The 16,055-nt window shown below is 44.5% G+C and overlaps 1 protein-coding gene across 1 annotated transcript in view; it reads right to left on the bottom strand.

Moving 5' to 3' along the window:
- The window catches only part of NOTCH2 (notch receptor 2), a 126,709-nt gene extending 110,891 nt beyond the window's left edge, over nucleotides 1-15,818 (bottom strand). The window contains exon 1 of the mRNA XM_079761326.1: nucleotides 15,498-15,818. Coding sequence (XP_079617452.1) covers nucleotides 15,498-15,570 — 73 coding nt within the window. The 5' untranslated portion in view covers nucleotides 15,571-15,818. The remainder of the gene's footprint in view (nucleotides 1-15,497) is intronic.
- Nucleotides 15,819-16,055: the final 237 nt, after the last annotated feature.

Raw genomic sequence — 16,055 nt, 5'->3', positions numbered from 1 at the left:
TTCAAAATGGTTTTCATTAGAAAGAAAAAAAGTGACACACTCATTCCTGTTCTTAATCCACTAAAGAATTTCTTTTAGGATCAAGAAGTTAACAGGGAAAGAAACACTAAATAACTTCCCTCGTTATGACAAACATAAATCCATTCTTCCCCTTTCAAAAAGATTTCGAAAAAAAACTGCAACTCCTCAGAATGGAATTTTAAAGGTTAAAGCATTTCCATGTTATGCAAATGTTCACTCAGAGGAAAGAAATTAAGAGTAAAACTGGAGTCAGTTGAGTACACAAAATATTAGTACATCTAAAGGTACATTATCTGTGGGACTACAGACAATGGCATCGTTGAGAGTGGGTGAGTGTGTGAGCTTTGGAGTCAGGGAGGAGGGGCTCTGGTTGCTGCTCTGTATCACCCACAAGCTGGGTGAACTGGGCGACCATCCCTTAACCCCTCACTAAATAGGAATCAAAACACCTACTGTGAGGACTAAAGGAAACAGGTAAAGTACTTTCCCCCCCAGCATCTGTCACATAACAAACCCTCAGAATATGGAAGCTACTGTTACTTCTGATAAGCCTCATGAGGACAGAGATGTTCATCTGTGTTGTTCACTCTATTAATAAGGAGACATGCCCTGGTCAACTTTCATGCAAATACTCCCAGTTCCTCCAAAGTGACATTCACATTTATCTCTATCAATTACACTCAAATACTGCTTTCCATAGTGTATACCTCCTCTTTTACTGTAAGTGGCTTCAGCTGCTTTTCTGAAAAGATTTAAATTATTGGAAAATATTTTAAGTGTACATGAGTTAATATATGCACCACTTACATTTTCTGTAAACAGTGTGCTTACGCATAATTATAAATATCTCAGACTATAAAAGAAAACCTTTCATAGTACTCCCACAAGTGAAAAACAAAGTCTTAGAAATAATTATATAGGGAGCAGAAGGGAGTGGTAGGAAGAGGAAAGTTTACTAAATCGTCAAAATAAAATCTGGAGTTTTGTCTAAAAACAAAACAAAAAAAACCTGACAACCATATGCTCAAGGCTGCCAAAACTTGAGACTAAGCAAACTGTAGAGGAAACAAATGTTAAAAATATGAAACCCTTTTCTGAGAAAGTAACTCCACCAGCCCCGGCTAATCCAATTCTGAGTCACTAATGGCACCAGCCCTGCTGGGTTGCCTTAACCACCACAAAGATGTCCAAAGGGACAGGCAGGGGCTCACAGGCAAATTTTTTCTCTGCCTGTCACTGGCATGCTCGATGTGGCCACACTTCTCGCCTCCCCCACCCTTCCCACTTCTTCACCGTTCCATTTTCAGATCTCAAAACACAGGGGTGGACACATTGAGTAGTGGGTATAGAGGAAAGATTACTTGACTAGAAAACAAAAGCTTGGATTCTGGCCCCAACCTTGACCTCGCTCTAGGCCCTCTGGCCAGTCACTTCACATCTTTGGACTTTGTATATGACACACAATATCCCATATCATAGGAAATTGGGGGGCAAAAGTGTTGGACCTGATATTGTCCTCAAAGCTATACCTCAGAAAAACCACAGTTTCTGTACTAAACGTAACATCCAACCACAAATGTCTGGCTAAATCAATAATAATTTAATACCTATCAATGCAATTTTTAGAATAGACCAAAGTTTTTTATATTGAAACTATATCCCATTAAGGGAACAGACTCAAATACAATACCCCTAAATATTTATAGGGTCACCAGAAACCAGTGAACAATCTACATGCTACAAAGCTGAAGTTCCTATTTCTCACCCCACGTTTGACACAGAAAAGTGAAAGCAACAAAAAGCCAGTTTATACATACTACAACATGAAATACCACCATCACCACCAACGACTACTTACTGCTCTCTCTTACGATGTGCCAGGTACTGTTTGTACTAGGAATTTAACACTACAAGCTTATTTAATCCTCACAACAACCCTAACAATTACATGCAGCTATTATCTTCATTTTATAAATAATGAAACTGAGGCATGGAGTGCTTAAGAAACTTGCCCAAGGACACAGAGCTAGTACATTTAGAACCAGACCTGTAAGCATCCCCACCCTCTTTCCGCATTAGCTGACAACTCCCTGGAAAAGAGGAGTCTCCAGAAACACAGACAGGGATGTCCCCAAGCAGAGCCCTCAGGAGTTGGGCCATTGCTCCTGAGAGCAGCCGTCGGACAGGCCCATAGCTGTGGCCCATTTGGGCTTAAAGATTCATCTTTAATGGGAACTCCCCTCTTCTCAACCCAAGTTCAATTTGCTTGTCCTGGTGACAGAAATCAACTGAGAGAAGGCCAAGTTCATCAGTCAACGAATGCCCCCCCTCCCCCATTTCTTATTTATTCAGAAGATACAAAGGATTCCTAACAGCTAACCTCTATACTCAAAACACTGGTCTTAGGCACTGATTTTTACTTATACACATTAACACACGCATCTCCACTGTACAGGAATGAGTAAGGGTTATAGACACAGACAGACTTGCTCTAAATCCCAAATCCACCCTTTAGTGATTGCATTTTCCTGAGCATGTTGTAGCCTTAGTTACCCCAATTTACCTACTCCCCATCTTGTTGGGTTGCTGTGGTGTGAGACTGTATACTAGTAAATGCACACAGAGCATCAGGGTTGGCTGCAGGCCCTGGCGCCAGACAGACCTTTGAATCGTGACTCCATCCCTCACCAACCACGAGATTCACCCCAATACCCAGAGCTATGAACCTAAGCTCCAATTTCCTTATCTGTAATATAGGTAAAAAAATAATATCCATCCCAAAGGATAGATAACCATGTGACTTAAATGAAGAAATGCGTGTAAAGCCCCTAGCAGAATGGCAAACACATAGTAAGAATTTGACACCCCCCCACCCCAATTTTTTAAACTGAGGTTTAAAAGTCTAACCACAAGTTTAAGTCCCAGCTCTGTTACTTATTAGCTAGGGCTAAACCATGGAGTACACGCCAACTAACCCCTCCGAGGCTCAGTTTCCACCCAGGGTTTGTGAGGATTAAAGGTGGTAACCGTGTGCGAATGCTCTGTAAACTCTGCATTGCTACGGAAACGTTGGGGTTTCTTTTACTTTACAAAAGTAAGTTTCGTGGTCACTGTATTGACTGGTCCTTCCAAATGCTGTCTTCATCTTTAAATATGGAAAAACTGAGGCAGAGAAATTTTAAGCCATGGAGGGAAGGACTGGGCCAAAATAAATCCAGACCATGACAAAGCAGAAAACTAATAAGCCTTCAAGAAGAGAGATGAGAGAATAACACCCATCAACCCATTTTTAATCAACGGCTTCACTTGCTGAGTAAGCCTCTCGCTGCACAGTCTAGGCATAAAAATTCTCCAATTTCCTCCCTGAAACAGTATGAGACTTCAGGGTGAGAAAAACCTTCCCTATCAAATCTCGATGACCGTCATCCATAAATTAATTGTGTGGCTCGGGCACAGAAACAAGGACCACCGGACACAAGCTGGAATCTCACTCTAACTGGTACTCTCTTAACTACCCCTTTAAAACTTTTTTCAATCTTTCAAGAGAAGTGTCCTTCTCTGGTTGGTCAGAAATGTGCATTTCCTTGTTCTCCAGGTCTCCTCATGCTAAATATGGTAATAGCTGGCAAACAACCAGCCCAGTAAATTCCAATAATACTTAAGAAAGCATTCATATTGGCTGAAATTATTCTGAATCAAGCACTTAAGACCTGCAGGGCCTCTGCATAGAGCAGTTCAGCTGGAGCTCTTAATGTCAAAAGCAGCAGGGTGTCTTAAGAACACACAACTGTGGAAAAAAAAGCAATCTACTCTTTTTTATTGCAACATTCTTCAGCAACAACATTGATCTCCTACCCACTGTGCACACAGCTCTGCACCAGGGCAGTGGGAGGCTGGAAGGAGAAATGGAAAAAACAGGTGGTGTCCATGGGGTGCCAAAACAACAGGTTGACTCAGTCAGTTCTGCCCCACAACTAATCAATTTGGTGAGGGAGAGGGGGAGGGAATCTTAGTCACCCGGTTGTCTGACCACACTGACTGGCTAGACCACTGTACAGTGATCAATGAGGTCAAAGGTCAGATTTAGTAGTGCATTAGTCCTGACTTTCAGGGATGTCACCTCCACAATCTTGGATATCTAGGAAGAGAAGACAGAACAGATTACCCTCTACCCGCCCCAAATCACATATTTGGCTCTAAAATATATTGTTTCCCTCCAGTATCCTTTTATTATTAAAGTAAATATACATTTCCTAGGCATATACAACTGATAGTTTAGTGATTTATTATATAGTCAGATTAGAATTTTAAAATAGCTAAAGAAAATTCCAGTTAATACACAGAAAACTGACCAAGTTCATTAGAAGTCAAAGGATAAAAAAAAATGTAACCTAGCAAATAAACAATTTTTATATCAATATGGGTAGCAATTTTATACTATGTAGTTTAACCTGTCCATACCTGTTGCACCATATTTAAGGTAGACAAAGGACTAATATACTTAATATTTAAAGAGATTTTTCAAATCAGTAACCCAAAATAAACACCTTAATGGGTAAAAGAAACAATTTGCCAAAATAAGTAAATAAAAGAAAAGGCAACACAAATGGCCAATGACCATATGAAAAAGCATTCACCATCACTAGTCAGGGAGGCAAATTAGGATGAAGCAGAATTTACCACTTATCCAATTAGTAAAGAGTTTTCAAAATAAAACTAGGTTGACAATGTCTGGGAACACTCACGTTCTGCTGATGGAAATATAACTTGATCAAACTATATGGAAGGGAATTTGGCAGTGTGTATCAAAAGCCACAGAACAGCCCATACTCTGATACAATAATTTGACTTCTGGGAGTTTATGTTAATGAAATAGATATCCCTACAGAAAGTTATATACAAAAAATTTTCATCATAGCATTATTTATAATTATAAAAATTGGAAACTATAAAGAGATTTCAATTTAAATAAAATATAGTACATTCTTAAGGTAGAACAGTAAGCAGCCTTTAAAACCACATTCTTAAAGAACACATATATATGGATAAATGTTCACAATATTTAAGTGGTGCAGAAGCAGATGATAAAAATACATGTATATTAAAATCCCAATTACAATAACAGTCAGAAAAAAACACTGAAATGTTTCAACATATTAACTCTGGGTTTTGGTTGGAGATGGTGGGATTATTGGACATTTTAATTTTCTCTTACGTTTTCCTGATTTTTAAAAATCCTTTTCCTGGTTTTTAATGTCTCTTTGACATATTAATGTCTCTTCTGGAAATCTAACTTAATGAAAAATATCCTAAAGAGCAAAATTTCTTTCTATATGAAAATGATCAGTACCATTTATACAGGGGGGGGGGGGAGATGGAACCAACGAAATATGCAAGCAAACCAAAGGAGAATGGTCAAAATATAGTAAATTTATTAATTAGAATATTATTTAACCATTAAAATTCAATTTATGAAAAATATTTAACCACCGAAGTAAGGCAGAACAGAAAATTGTATATATATATATATATATATATATATATATATATCTTATGAATCAACAACTTTTTAAAAGTAAAGATATGAAAAAAGACAGAAGGATGTACATCAAAATAGTAACAGTAAAATACTACCACCACCACCACCTCTGCAAATCTTGTACAGGTGCCAGAGAAAAATCAACAAAATACAGATAAGTTTATTATGTGTAAACTTAAGAAATAATGCTGCTGTTATGTAAACCTACCTTAAAATGTTACAATATTTGTAGTTAAAACCACTTTCCTTAAATCTCTTATTGCTACTTCCTTTAAATAGTAACATAATGCCAAAGACTTGCACAATTCACAGGATATGATTTTTTTCTCTAATAATCCTCATAAAGATTAGAAAGTGCTTTAAATGTTATAATAAAGTAAATGTCCTTAATGTTTCCAATTAAAGAAATATGGTCTAGCAAATAAAGGTATATTCACGGCAAAGAAAAACATAATAAAAAGTAATAATCAAAATTACAAATGTCCTCAAAGTTCATTGAATCCCCACACTTTCTGGACAAATGCATGTGAAAACAGAGAATTAAGCAAAAGTTTCTTTGCAGCTTACTACATTTACCATTTTGAGAAGTTAACACATTTGCACTATAGTTTTCTAACTACTCATGTTCAAAAACTCAACAGAATATATTAGCAAGTGAACAGTATTTAATTATTCTTATTTGAATCGTGGGTAAGTATGCCAACATAGCAACCTCTCCCTGTTACGTGCCAGTTAAAATAGGCTATTTCATCTTTGAAGCGTAAAAGCCTTCCAGAATCTCCTCACAAAAGAGGGATGGGAGTAAAAAGAGATGAAAAAGAAGCAAACAACAATTTAAAGTACACCTGCCTCTGAACAAGGTAGCGTACTTCAGAATGTAACCACAACTTCTCGTTCAACACTTCAGCAAGCAAAGCTGGATTTTTAAAGGGATGCTATTTGTTAAAAGACAACGTATTATTAGGAAGACAATATCTGACTCCAATCAAAATATTATCATCATGTGTTCCTTACCTCACAAAATACACACACACTCGTTCTTCATATGAATAAATATATATGAGGGGTGGGACAGCTACTCTTCACCCAGAAACAGGTTCTGCAACACCTTCTGACCCAACCTGTCTGTGAGACAATGAGTCTATCTTGGCATGATGTTTAGCTGAGGCATTCAAAGCACCAGGGCCACTGCCCAGCTGCCAATATCCTGCAAAAGGAACTGAGGTGAAGACCAGAAACTGCCCGAGGGCAGGCCTCTCGGGAAGGTGCTTCGGTCCAATGGGAAGAAACGCCCGGGCCCTCGCTGCCTGGCCGGAAGACCCGGGGCACCAGAACTGGACCAAGGCAACTGGCCTGCGGTTCCACAGTGGCCAGGGACAGTATAATGACACCCCCACCCAAGAGTTTGCTCAATCCTATCTGGGAAGGCCCAAACTTTGAGGAGCTGGTAGAACAGGGTTTTGCCAAGACAAGCACAAGAGGGTGAGGGAGATGTGAGTGTGATTAATCAATGCCACCCACCAGCAGCTCTGGGTGTGTCCATGCCACGCCTCAGTCATTGCCCGGCTGTGACGAGAAGTTCCTTCAGCGACTGTCACTGGGAACCAGATCTTCCAAAGGAGATACTTCCACCTTAACTTGCCCTAGATCGGGCTTGGCATCCAGGCTGAGAACACAGCCCTCTCTCTGGCCACAAACCCACTAATAGACATAATAGATACCATGACATGTGCCAAATTTATATTTACACCCTCAGCAGACAAAGGGGTCTCTGTCTTTCCCCAAGCCAAGTTTTTGTATTTTTAAATTACAGCAGAGAGAGAGAGAGAGAGAGAGAGAGAGAGAGAGAGAGAACAGCACACAAGCCCAGCAGGGGTGAGCTGGGGGTCGTTGTTCTGTGGTGAATGGCAGTCTCCTCTCCCAGCCCCTGCAGCCCTCAGTCACCCTGACTGCAGGAAACTGCTCTTAGAGAGTGCAGAGAAGTGACTGACTAAATGCTAAATGACCGGACGTCATATTCCTAATTGTGTGCTCATTTGTCTCTACGATGATGTCAGCTCCTTGGGAGCAGGACCCTACCTTCTCCTTGGTCAGTGATTCCCACACATCTTAGAAGAGCAGAATACCCTGTACTCCCTGCCACAGGACGCTACGGGAAATACACAAATTAAGGGTGAAAACACACCACAATCCTCCCTAACACCATTCAGAGAGCTACCAAGATGATCAATCTTAGAGCCACTAGGTAGGACTCCTAGCAGAATACTACATGGAAACATGTATCTACATACATAAATCGGATAATTCCTTCGCTTTCCTCACTCCACCCTATGGCTTTTATCACCCCCTTTCTTGGCTTTACTCTTCTAAGGTCTCCGTCTATTTTCTGCCACACAGCTGCTGTTCCCCTCAAAAGGAGAGCGAGAGACTGACATACCTTGATGTGGGGTTGGGAGGACGAGAAGAGATAAACCAAAGAAATTATACTTATATGCATAGCCCATGGACAGGAGCAATAGGGTAGTAAAGACCTGGGTGGGTGAGTAGGGGTTGAGAGGAGGAGGAGCAGGGGGAGAAATGGGACATATCTGTAATACCATCAATCCTATATAATTAAAGGCTAATATGCAAACTGTCCCCTTGACTGGGAGTTTGACCGGGAGTTTGATCAGGGGGCGGGCCAGCTGGCCAACCGTCCACGGCCCCTTCCCCCAGCCAGCCCCACCTCTGATTGCCCTACTCCCTATCAGGGGCTGGCCAACCTCCCGTGTCCCCTCCCCCCGCAGGCCCAGCCCGATCGCTCCAATCAAGGCTCAAGGCGGGCCGGCCAGACCCCACCCATGCACAAATTTGTGCACCAGGCCTCTAGTAAAATATTTTAAAATGAAAAAAAACAACACACAACACACTGTTCACACAAAATCCTGCATATGAATGTTTATGGCAGTTTTATTCATAATAGCCAACACTGGAAACAATTCCTATTGTTCTTCAACAGGAGGGGGGGAAAAAGGAGAGGAGAAAAAGAGCAGATCTACCGCCAACCTCCTACCACCACCAATAAGCCCCAGCTTGTCCCATCCAGAGGTCACGAGCATGGCCCTTCAGATCTGAAGCCACTTCCTTCTTCGGATCAAGGACAACATCAGTGTCTTCGTCAGAGAAGCACTACTGGGCCCCCCCTTGCAGACTGCTCTGGCTGCTGAAGAGGTCCTTGATTCCTCCTTCACTCTCCTTTTTCTAAAAATTCCCTTTGCTGCTGCTGGAGCCCAGATACCCCAAAGCAGGGCTGCCTGAATGAGTGACCTTTGCATCTTTCTGCACTAACACATCTGAAGGAAACCCCTGACAGTAGACATGTGTTCATGGGTTAACAAAGCACACAGCCTCAAAGGCAGCAGCATCCACAAGGACTGAGGACGGGATTCCTCAGTGGATACCAAAAAGACTGCGCAACACCTATGTATTCCGGCACGGCGGCTAAGATCCGGATGGAGGGATAAGGAGGCTTCCACCAAAGTCATACATCACACACACACAGCAGTCCTACAACTTGGGAGAGTTTTTATATTTCTAAATTACAGCTGAGATCAAGAACAGATTTTTTTTTTTTTTTAAGGCAAAACAACTTTACTAACCTTGAGAAGATACCCGGGCAACTCCCTTCTGTCTAGTGACCTAGGCATTCATTCAGCAAGAAGCAGACACTTTCAAGGGGGGAATATAACCACAGGCCCAGTCAGAGCGGCCCACCTCTCCAGCATCACCAAAGAATAAACACACAAAAACTAAGCCAGAACCCCTGGGCTTCCTCCGTCTCACTCTTCAGTGATTCCCAAACTTCCCTAATAGCAAATTACCTGGCTGTTTCTGAACCATGCATGTTCTCAGACACTATCCCAGACCCACTGAGTCACAATGTCCAGGAGAGCACCCCCCGTGGGATCATCTTTGTGTTCCTCGCTGAGTTTAGCTCCTTTTGCAAAGGGGTGGGTGTCAGGTCAGTAAAGGGCACCCCTTTTGGATACTGTCAGCCACACAAGGCTCATGACTTTATGAGGCAAATTCCTGAGAAGATGCAAGGCAGAGTAAGATAGATTCCATGAGAAGATGGCGGCAAGTCATACTAAGATAGACGACAGGTGACTATATAAAGATCTTTTTAAGAATCAGAGGTGCGAAAAGATGGACTAACCTGCCTCTGGAGGCAGGGAGCTGTCTGTCACAAGAGGTGTAGGAGCAGAGAGCAGGTGGAATTTAAAGTCCCTGCCAACACATACGTCAACGAGGAGGAAAACTTCAGCTACCCATTAATTAATGAAAAGAGATAGCATAAAAGTCTGTAGGTGGGGTCAGCTTTCCACAGATCTTTTCTCTTCAAAGGAGAAAGGAGCATGAAGACACACCCCTGACTCACCACCAGCCTCTCCTCCAGAATGTCCCCGAGGTGGAAAGGACAGAGCAGGAGTCACAGTTGCTGTGACCAAAACCTGCCGCTCGCTGACTCTGCGTGTTGGCCACACGCCGGACAGGTTCCATGGGCCAGCATGTTGTGTCGCAGGCCCTGCCCTCAAGGAGCGAATCTGGTGGCAGAGAGAGCTCACACACTTTATGGTTCTCTCTCTCTCTCTCTCTCAAAAAAAATGTTTATTATTATCTCACCTTTAGCATTTTTGTCAGTGGCCGTGGTTTTCCAGGAACTCTCTTGGTGGGGGGAAAATAAACAAACTTTTGTAAACATACATATTGTCAGTCGAGTATGAGTTCGCAATATCCAACTCACAATGAAAAAAAACAACAAACCTCAAAAAGTCATCTAAACATAAACTTAGTTAACTCTAATTTTAAAAATTTAAAAATACTATTCCAATAGTCCCTAAAATGATCAAATTACAGTAAGGGATGGCAATTCTGAACAAAATAATGGAGATTGCTGGCCCAGTAATATAGTAATACAGGAAGCGACTCAAGTGAGAGGCAGGGGGTAGATGCCAGTGCCTGTGAGGCTAAATTCCAAAGTCAAAGTGACCTTTATGAATTGCAGAAGTGATCAAAAAGAGAGAGAGAGAAGGAAACAGAGAGAGAGAGAGAGAGAGAGAGAGAGAGAGAGAGAGAGACTGACTCAAAATAGCAAGTTTAAATAAAATATCTGGGGAAGGGAAAAATTTGGTTTTCCCCCAAATGTAAGGTAAGCAATGACTCTTGCAAATACTATTTTCTTAAAACTGGAGTACCACAGTAGTGCAAAATAATAATTAAAAGTAGTTGTTCAATTGAACAAATATTTATTGGCAGCCTATTAGAGGTCAAGCCACTGTCTAGATACAGGGTAGGGGTGGGAGAATTCAGACTAAACACATAAGTGAAAAGACAATGTCCCTCCCCTCCCCCCAGGATGTGCTAAGTGTTTTTCTGTTTAGGAGCTCATTGGTACAAGAGATGCAAGTGGTCTGAGGACCAGAAAAGAGAGATTCTAGTCTCAACTCTATCAGTGGCTCAGTGTCTATGGACAAATGGAACAAAATAGTACCCCTCCCACAAGACTGCAGGACTCATTAGTAACAACCTGGAGGAAAATTCAGTGTTCTGGCTCCTACTCCAAAATATTGTACATATATTTTATGTATAAAATGCATACATAAAGAGAGAAAAGGAGAAGAAAACCTTTTGACTCTAAGTCATTTGCCGAGAAAGGGAAGAAGAGAAGAGAAGGAGATTCGGGAAAGAGTAGGAGGAAAATGAAAAGTTTAAGTTGTGATATCAAGATAGAAATATAAAGAAACTAGAGGCCCGATGCACGAAATTCGTGCAAGGGGCTCGGTCCTTGCAGCCCCCCGGCCCCGCCCACTGGTCATTCTGGAAGGCGCCTGGAAGGTCGTTCCACTGTCCGGTCTAATTAGCATATTAGCTCTTTATTATATAGGATTACGCTTTGATTGGTTAAACAGACAACTGGACGACCGGACACTTAGCATATTAGGCCTTTATTATATAGGATAAGGAGTGTGAACACATTATATAGGCAATGTAAAATCTCTTATAGTCTCATCCAAATCATGGCTTAGAATTTTTTTTAAAAAAAATTTATTTCTTTCAGAGAGGAAGGAAAAGGGAGAGAGAGATAGAAACATCAGTGATGAGAGAGAACCACAGATCAGCTGCTTCCCGCATGCCCCCCACTGGGAATCGAGCCCACAACCCGGGCATGTGCCCATGATCAGAATCAAACCCGGGACACTTCAGTCTACAGGCCAACACTCTATTCACGGAGCCAAACCAGCCAGGTTTAGAATTTTTTTTACTCTAAAACCATTCAGGGCAAATGAAGAGAAGGCCCAAAATGATATAAATGAATGAAGCTTGATGAAAAAGAGGTAACAGAGAAGAAAAAGGGGGTGGGAGCATATAATAAAATCATTCAAATATATAAAACCCCTCTAAGAAGACAATGGGGACCCACTGTGTCCCTAAGAAGTGGCATTATACTCTACAGCTTGTATGTCGAACAAAGGGTTAAACACGGGAATGGCTGGCTAAGGTTTGGTTCATTCTAGAAATTATTAAAATTAAGAAGGGGCGATCCTACATACACACCTGAGTGCAGAGTAATGAACTATCAGTGGGTTCCAACTAAGTTACTGTATTAGAATCACCTGTACGCCTTGAAAAATACTGATTATCAGAATCTCTGGGCGTTGAGTCCAACTATCACCCCAGCTGGTTTAGATGCAGCAGGGACATGCAGCTTTGTCCTATCACAGTGGACGGGGTAAGGAGGAGGACCACGAGGAATGGCACCAGAGAATGGGAACTAGATCAATGCAAATTTTGTGGGCGAAATAAAATCTCTGTGGGTATGATATTTTTAAAATGTACTGCAAGGCTGCCCTGAAGCATACAAACATATCCCACTGAATTTCAACATGCCTAAAGGTCCCAAGGTCAGCCACTACCATTCAGGTGAACCAGAAGTTACCCCTCCATGCCACAGGAAGACTACAGAAGCGGCAACAGAGTGGGAATGGTGCAGAAGAGGCGGGCAAATATTTTTAAAAATCAAAACATTGGGAAACAAAAAAGAGAGGCTGAACGTAATCACTCTCCTTCCTTCCCCATCCCCTCCACCCCCCACCCCAAAGGAATAATAATATAGAAAGAACAAGAAGAAGAGAAAAAGGAAAATAGCTTCATCTCCATCTGAAAAAGAAAACAAACACAATTTTGCTCTTTGTGGTATTTTTTTAAAAGCAAGAGATGCACGCAGCTGAGAAATTACCTAGCGGGCAGCAAAACCAGGGAGTCCCTTCACATTGCAGAGCAAAAGAAAACAAGGAGCAAGGGGTGGTCTTGCGTAGCTGTTTAGACAATCAGACAGATGGGTTGACAGCTCCTTGCCTGATGTTTACATGAACAATTGGCCACAAGCCAACTACAGGAACACTCACAAGTTTGGAAGGGTGTGTTACCACTGGTACCTTGGCAAAACACAATTAACAGAAGATGGAGAAGCGTCAAGAAAGCGCCACTGTCACACTTGGAAAAGAGTTAAGGTTTTTACCAAGAAACGGGTTTTTAAATCTCTTCTATTGTAGGTGAGCATCTGTACAACACTTGCCTAAAGATCAAACTATCTAAATAAATCTTGTCCTTTGAGCTAACTGACTAACACTCCACGTGTCCACCTAAAAGCTAGGTAATAATAGCAATGCCTCACCAAGGCTGAAGTAAAAGAGAGGACATCTGCCCGGCCGGTGGCTCAGTTGGTTGAGCGTGCACCGAAAGGTTGCCGGTTCTATTTCCAGTCAGGGCACATACCTGAGTTGTAGGTTAGATCCCTGGTCCAGGCATGTACGAAAAGGCACCTCATCGATGTTTCTCTCTCACATTGAGGGCTCTCTTGCCTCTCTCTCTCTCTCTCTCTCTCTCTCTCATAAGGATTAAAAAAAAAACCATCTTTCTATGTACTGAGGTCCTAGAATGAGAGGAGCCTGGTGTGTCAGGATAGTTCTAGTTTTGATTTATCATTTAACACTTAATTTTGCAAATCGCTCTGCAATCATATTTATTACTCCCTCCAAGTCTCTAAAGTAGGTTACTTCTTTAGTTCTATTTCATAGGTGAGGAGACTACGAGTCGTGACGATGAAGTTATTTACTCAAAACAAGTTAATGGTAGACCAAAGATTGTGACCCTCAGACTGGCCTGTTGTTTCTATTCCTCTCTAGTCTAAATCTACACTCATACTAAAACTCTCACTCAAAGAAAAAGGGAGGGCAAAAATACCATGGCATGCGTTCGGTTAAATAATCCCAAAACAACAGGTTTGCTTTATCATCTCACAGACTCCTCGTCCACTCCTGACATTGAGAGGGGTCTGGAATTTGAACTTTCCAAAAAGGATCTGGTTGGTGCTGAACAAGCCAGCACTGTGATAACCTTGTTCTCTTTAAACATCTGTGATTGGCATGTCGAGTGCCTGTTAACAATGAACAAAGAGCAAATTTTTCTGAACCTCATCATCTTCTTAACCTTTTCTCTGCAAAGATCCATAATAGCCCAGGTACCCGTTTTTTGTGTGTGTGTTTTTTTGGTCAAGGTAGGAGATTCCTTCACATTAGGCTACTTCTAGTTGCACAAACACACACAAGCCACCTTCCTACTGGAAGCGAGAGTTCAGAAAAAGTAAAACACAGCCCTGCCCTGGAAGGGCGTTCTGAATACCTGCTGGCTGCCATGGGTTAAACATACATTCTCTTTCATGAGTCCTTTCAGCTGGGTCATTTCATTCCCACTTTATGGTGGGTTCATACAGCAGAGCTGGATTTGAACCCAGGATTTACAGAGCTGGGCTCCAAAGCCCATGCTCTTTCCCCTACACAGTCTGAATTAAAAAAAAAAAAATTGGAATTTGAGATCATGGGTGAGTGAGGTGTAAAAAAAAAAATGATTCGACTTCCCTTCCTTGGTCCCACCGTGTTCGGAAAGGCTGTTGCAAATATCCATCAAGAGGCTTCTTCCTAAAGGAGGCGCTTTGAATGACCGGCTCCCTTTCCCTCACCTTCCCGGGCCCCACCCCCACCCAACCTGCCAAAAAGAGCCGCAAACTGGGCTGCCAGGTTGGTGGAGTTGGTGATCGTCACACCACATTCCTGGGGCCGGACACAGACTCCGACACAGCGCCCGAGCTCCGCGCCTCGCAGAGAATAAACAGCAGTGGAGATTTTTAAATCATGTGGCCCAGCAGGCAGCCACACCAGTGTTCCTGCTGCCCTGAGCCTCCACCTTTCAGAGATTCCAGCACAACACACCGGATTTCATCGCGACCCAGGATTCGGGGCGTCAGGACCCGGGGCGCACGGCAAAAACCTGGGCCCCATCCAGACCAACCCCACCCATCCACCCACCCACCCGACCGTGTGCCTCCCCTTGGGCACACGCCGTGCGGCCGGGAAGGTGAGAGCCGCGGGGCTGGGAGGCCCTGCCCCCCCCTCCGGCCCCCCTGCGCCTCCAGGCCGGGACCTGGCATTCCTTCGCGCGGCCCCTCTGCGGTCCGCAGCGGCGAAGGTTTGTCACGAGCCGCCCGCCCTCGGTTCCCCTTCAACCCCCAGGAAACGCGGAACCAAAAGGGCAAGAGTGCCCAGCACCCCGAACTCCAGGCTCGAGCAAAGGGAGTTTCGGAGACTGGCTCCCCGGCTGAGGAGGCGTGTGGGGAGCCACCCGCCGAGGGGAGCGGGCGGCGGGGAGCGCGGGGGAGGGGACGCGCCCAGGATGTCCAAACTTCAGGGAACCAAGTGGCCTCGCTCCGATCGGACCACAGGGGCCCGGCCCTTCTCACACAGAGGGGGGCGGGAGGGTCCCCCCAGGTGGGCCGGTCGGGGCGGGGACGGCAGCTCGCGGACCGCGGCGTGGGGGGCAGCACCCCCGGCCGGATACTCACCACGCGCGGGGGCCGCGCGGCACAACCAGAGCGCCAGCAGCACCCACAGCCGAGCCGGGCGCAGGGCGGGCATCTTCTCGATCGCCTCCTCCGCCGCCGCCGCTGCCGCCGCCGGGGCAGATCCACATGAGGAGGGGGGTCCCGATCGAGGAGCCCCCCACTTCCTCCTCCCTCTTCCTGCTTCTGCGGACCACAGCCCCGCGCTGCACCGCGAAACTCGGGCTCCACTCCCCCTGCACCCCCAGTCAGTCGTGCCCGGCCCCGGGCCGTCGCCTCAGCCGCCGCCCGAAGTTTGGCTGCAACTTTCTGGGCTGTGCAGCGAAGCAGCCTCGTGTGTCCTTCCGCCTCGGCCGCCTCCTCCCACCTCAAGCCCCGCCCCCTGTCGCCAGCCCGGCCGCCGCCTCGGCACCCAGGGGTTTCCCGCAGGAAGAAGCGCCGGCCGAGCAGCGCGCGGAGGGATCTACGAGGAGCTCCCAGACACGCCAGCCGCCCCCGGCCCGCGGCGCGGACCCGCGCGCCCCGGCAGCGAGCGCCATGGGCAGGGGAGCGCCCGCTGAG

This window comes from Cnephaeus nilssonii (assembly GCF_951640355.1).
Source record: "Cnephaeus nilssonii genome assembly, chromosome: 21".
NCBI classification, from domain to species: Eukaryota; Metazoa; Chordata; class Mammalia; order Chiroptera; family Vespertilionidae; genus Cnephaeus; species Cnephaeus nilssonii.
This window is presented reverse-complemented; position numbering and strand designations above follow the sequence as displayed.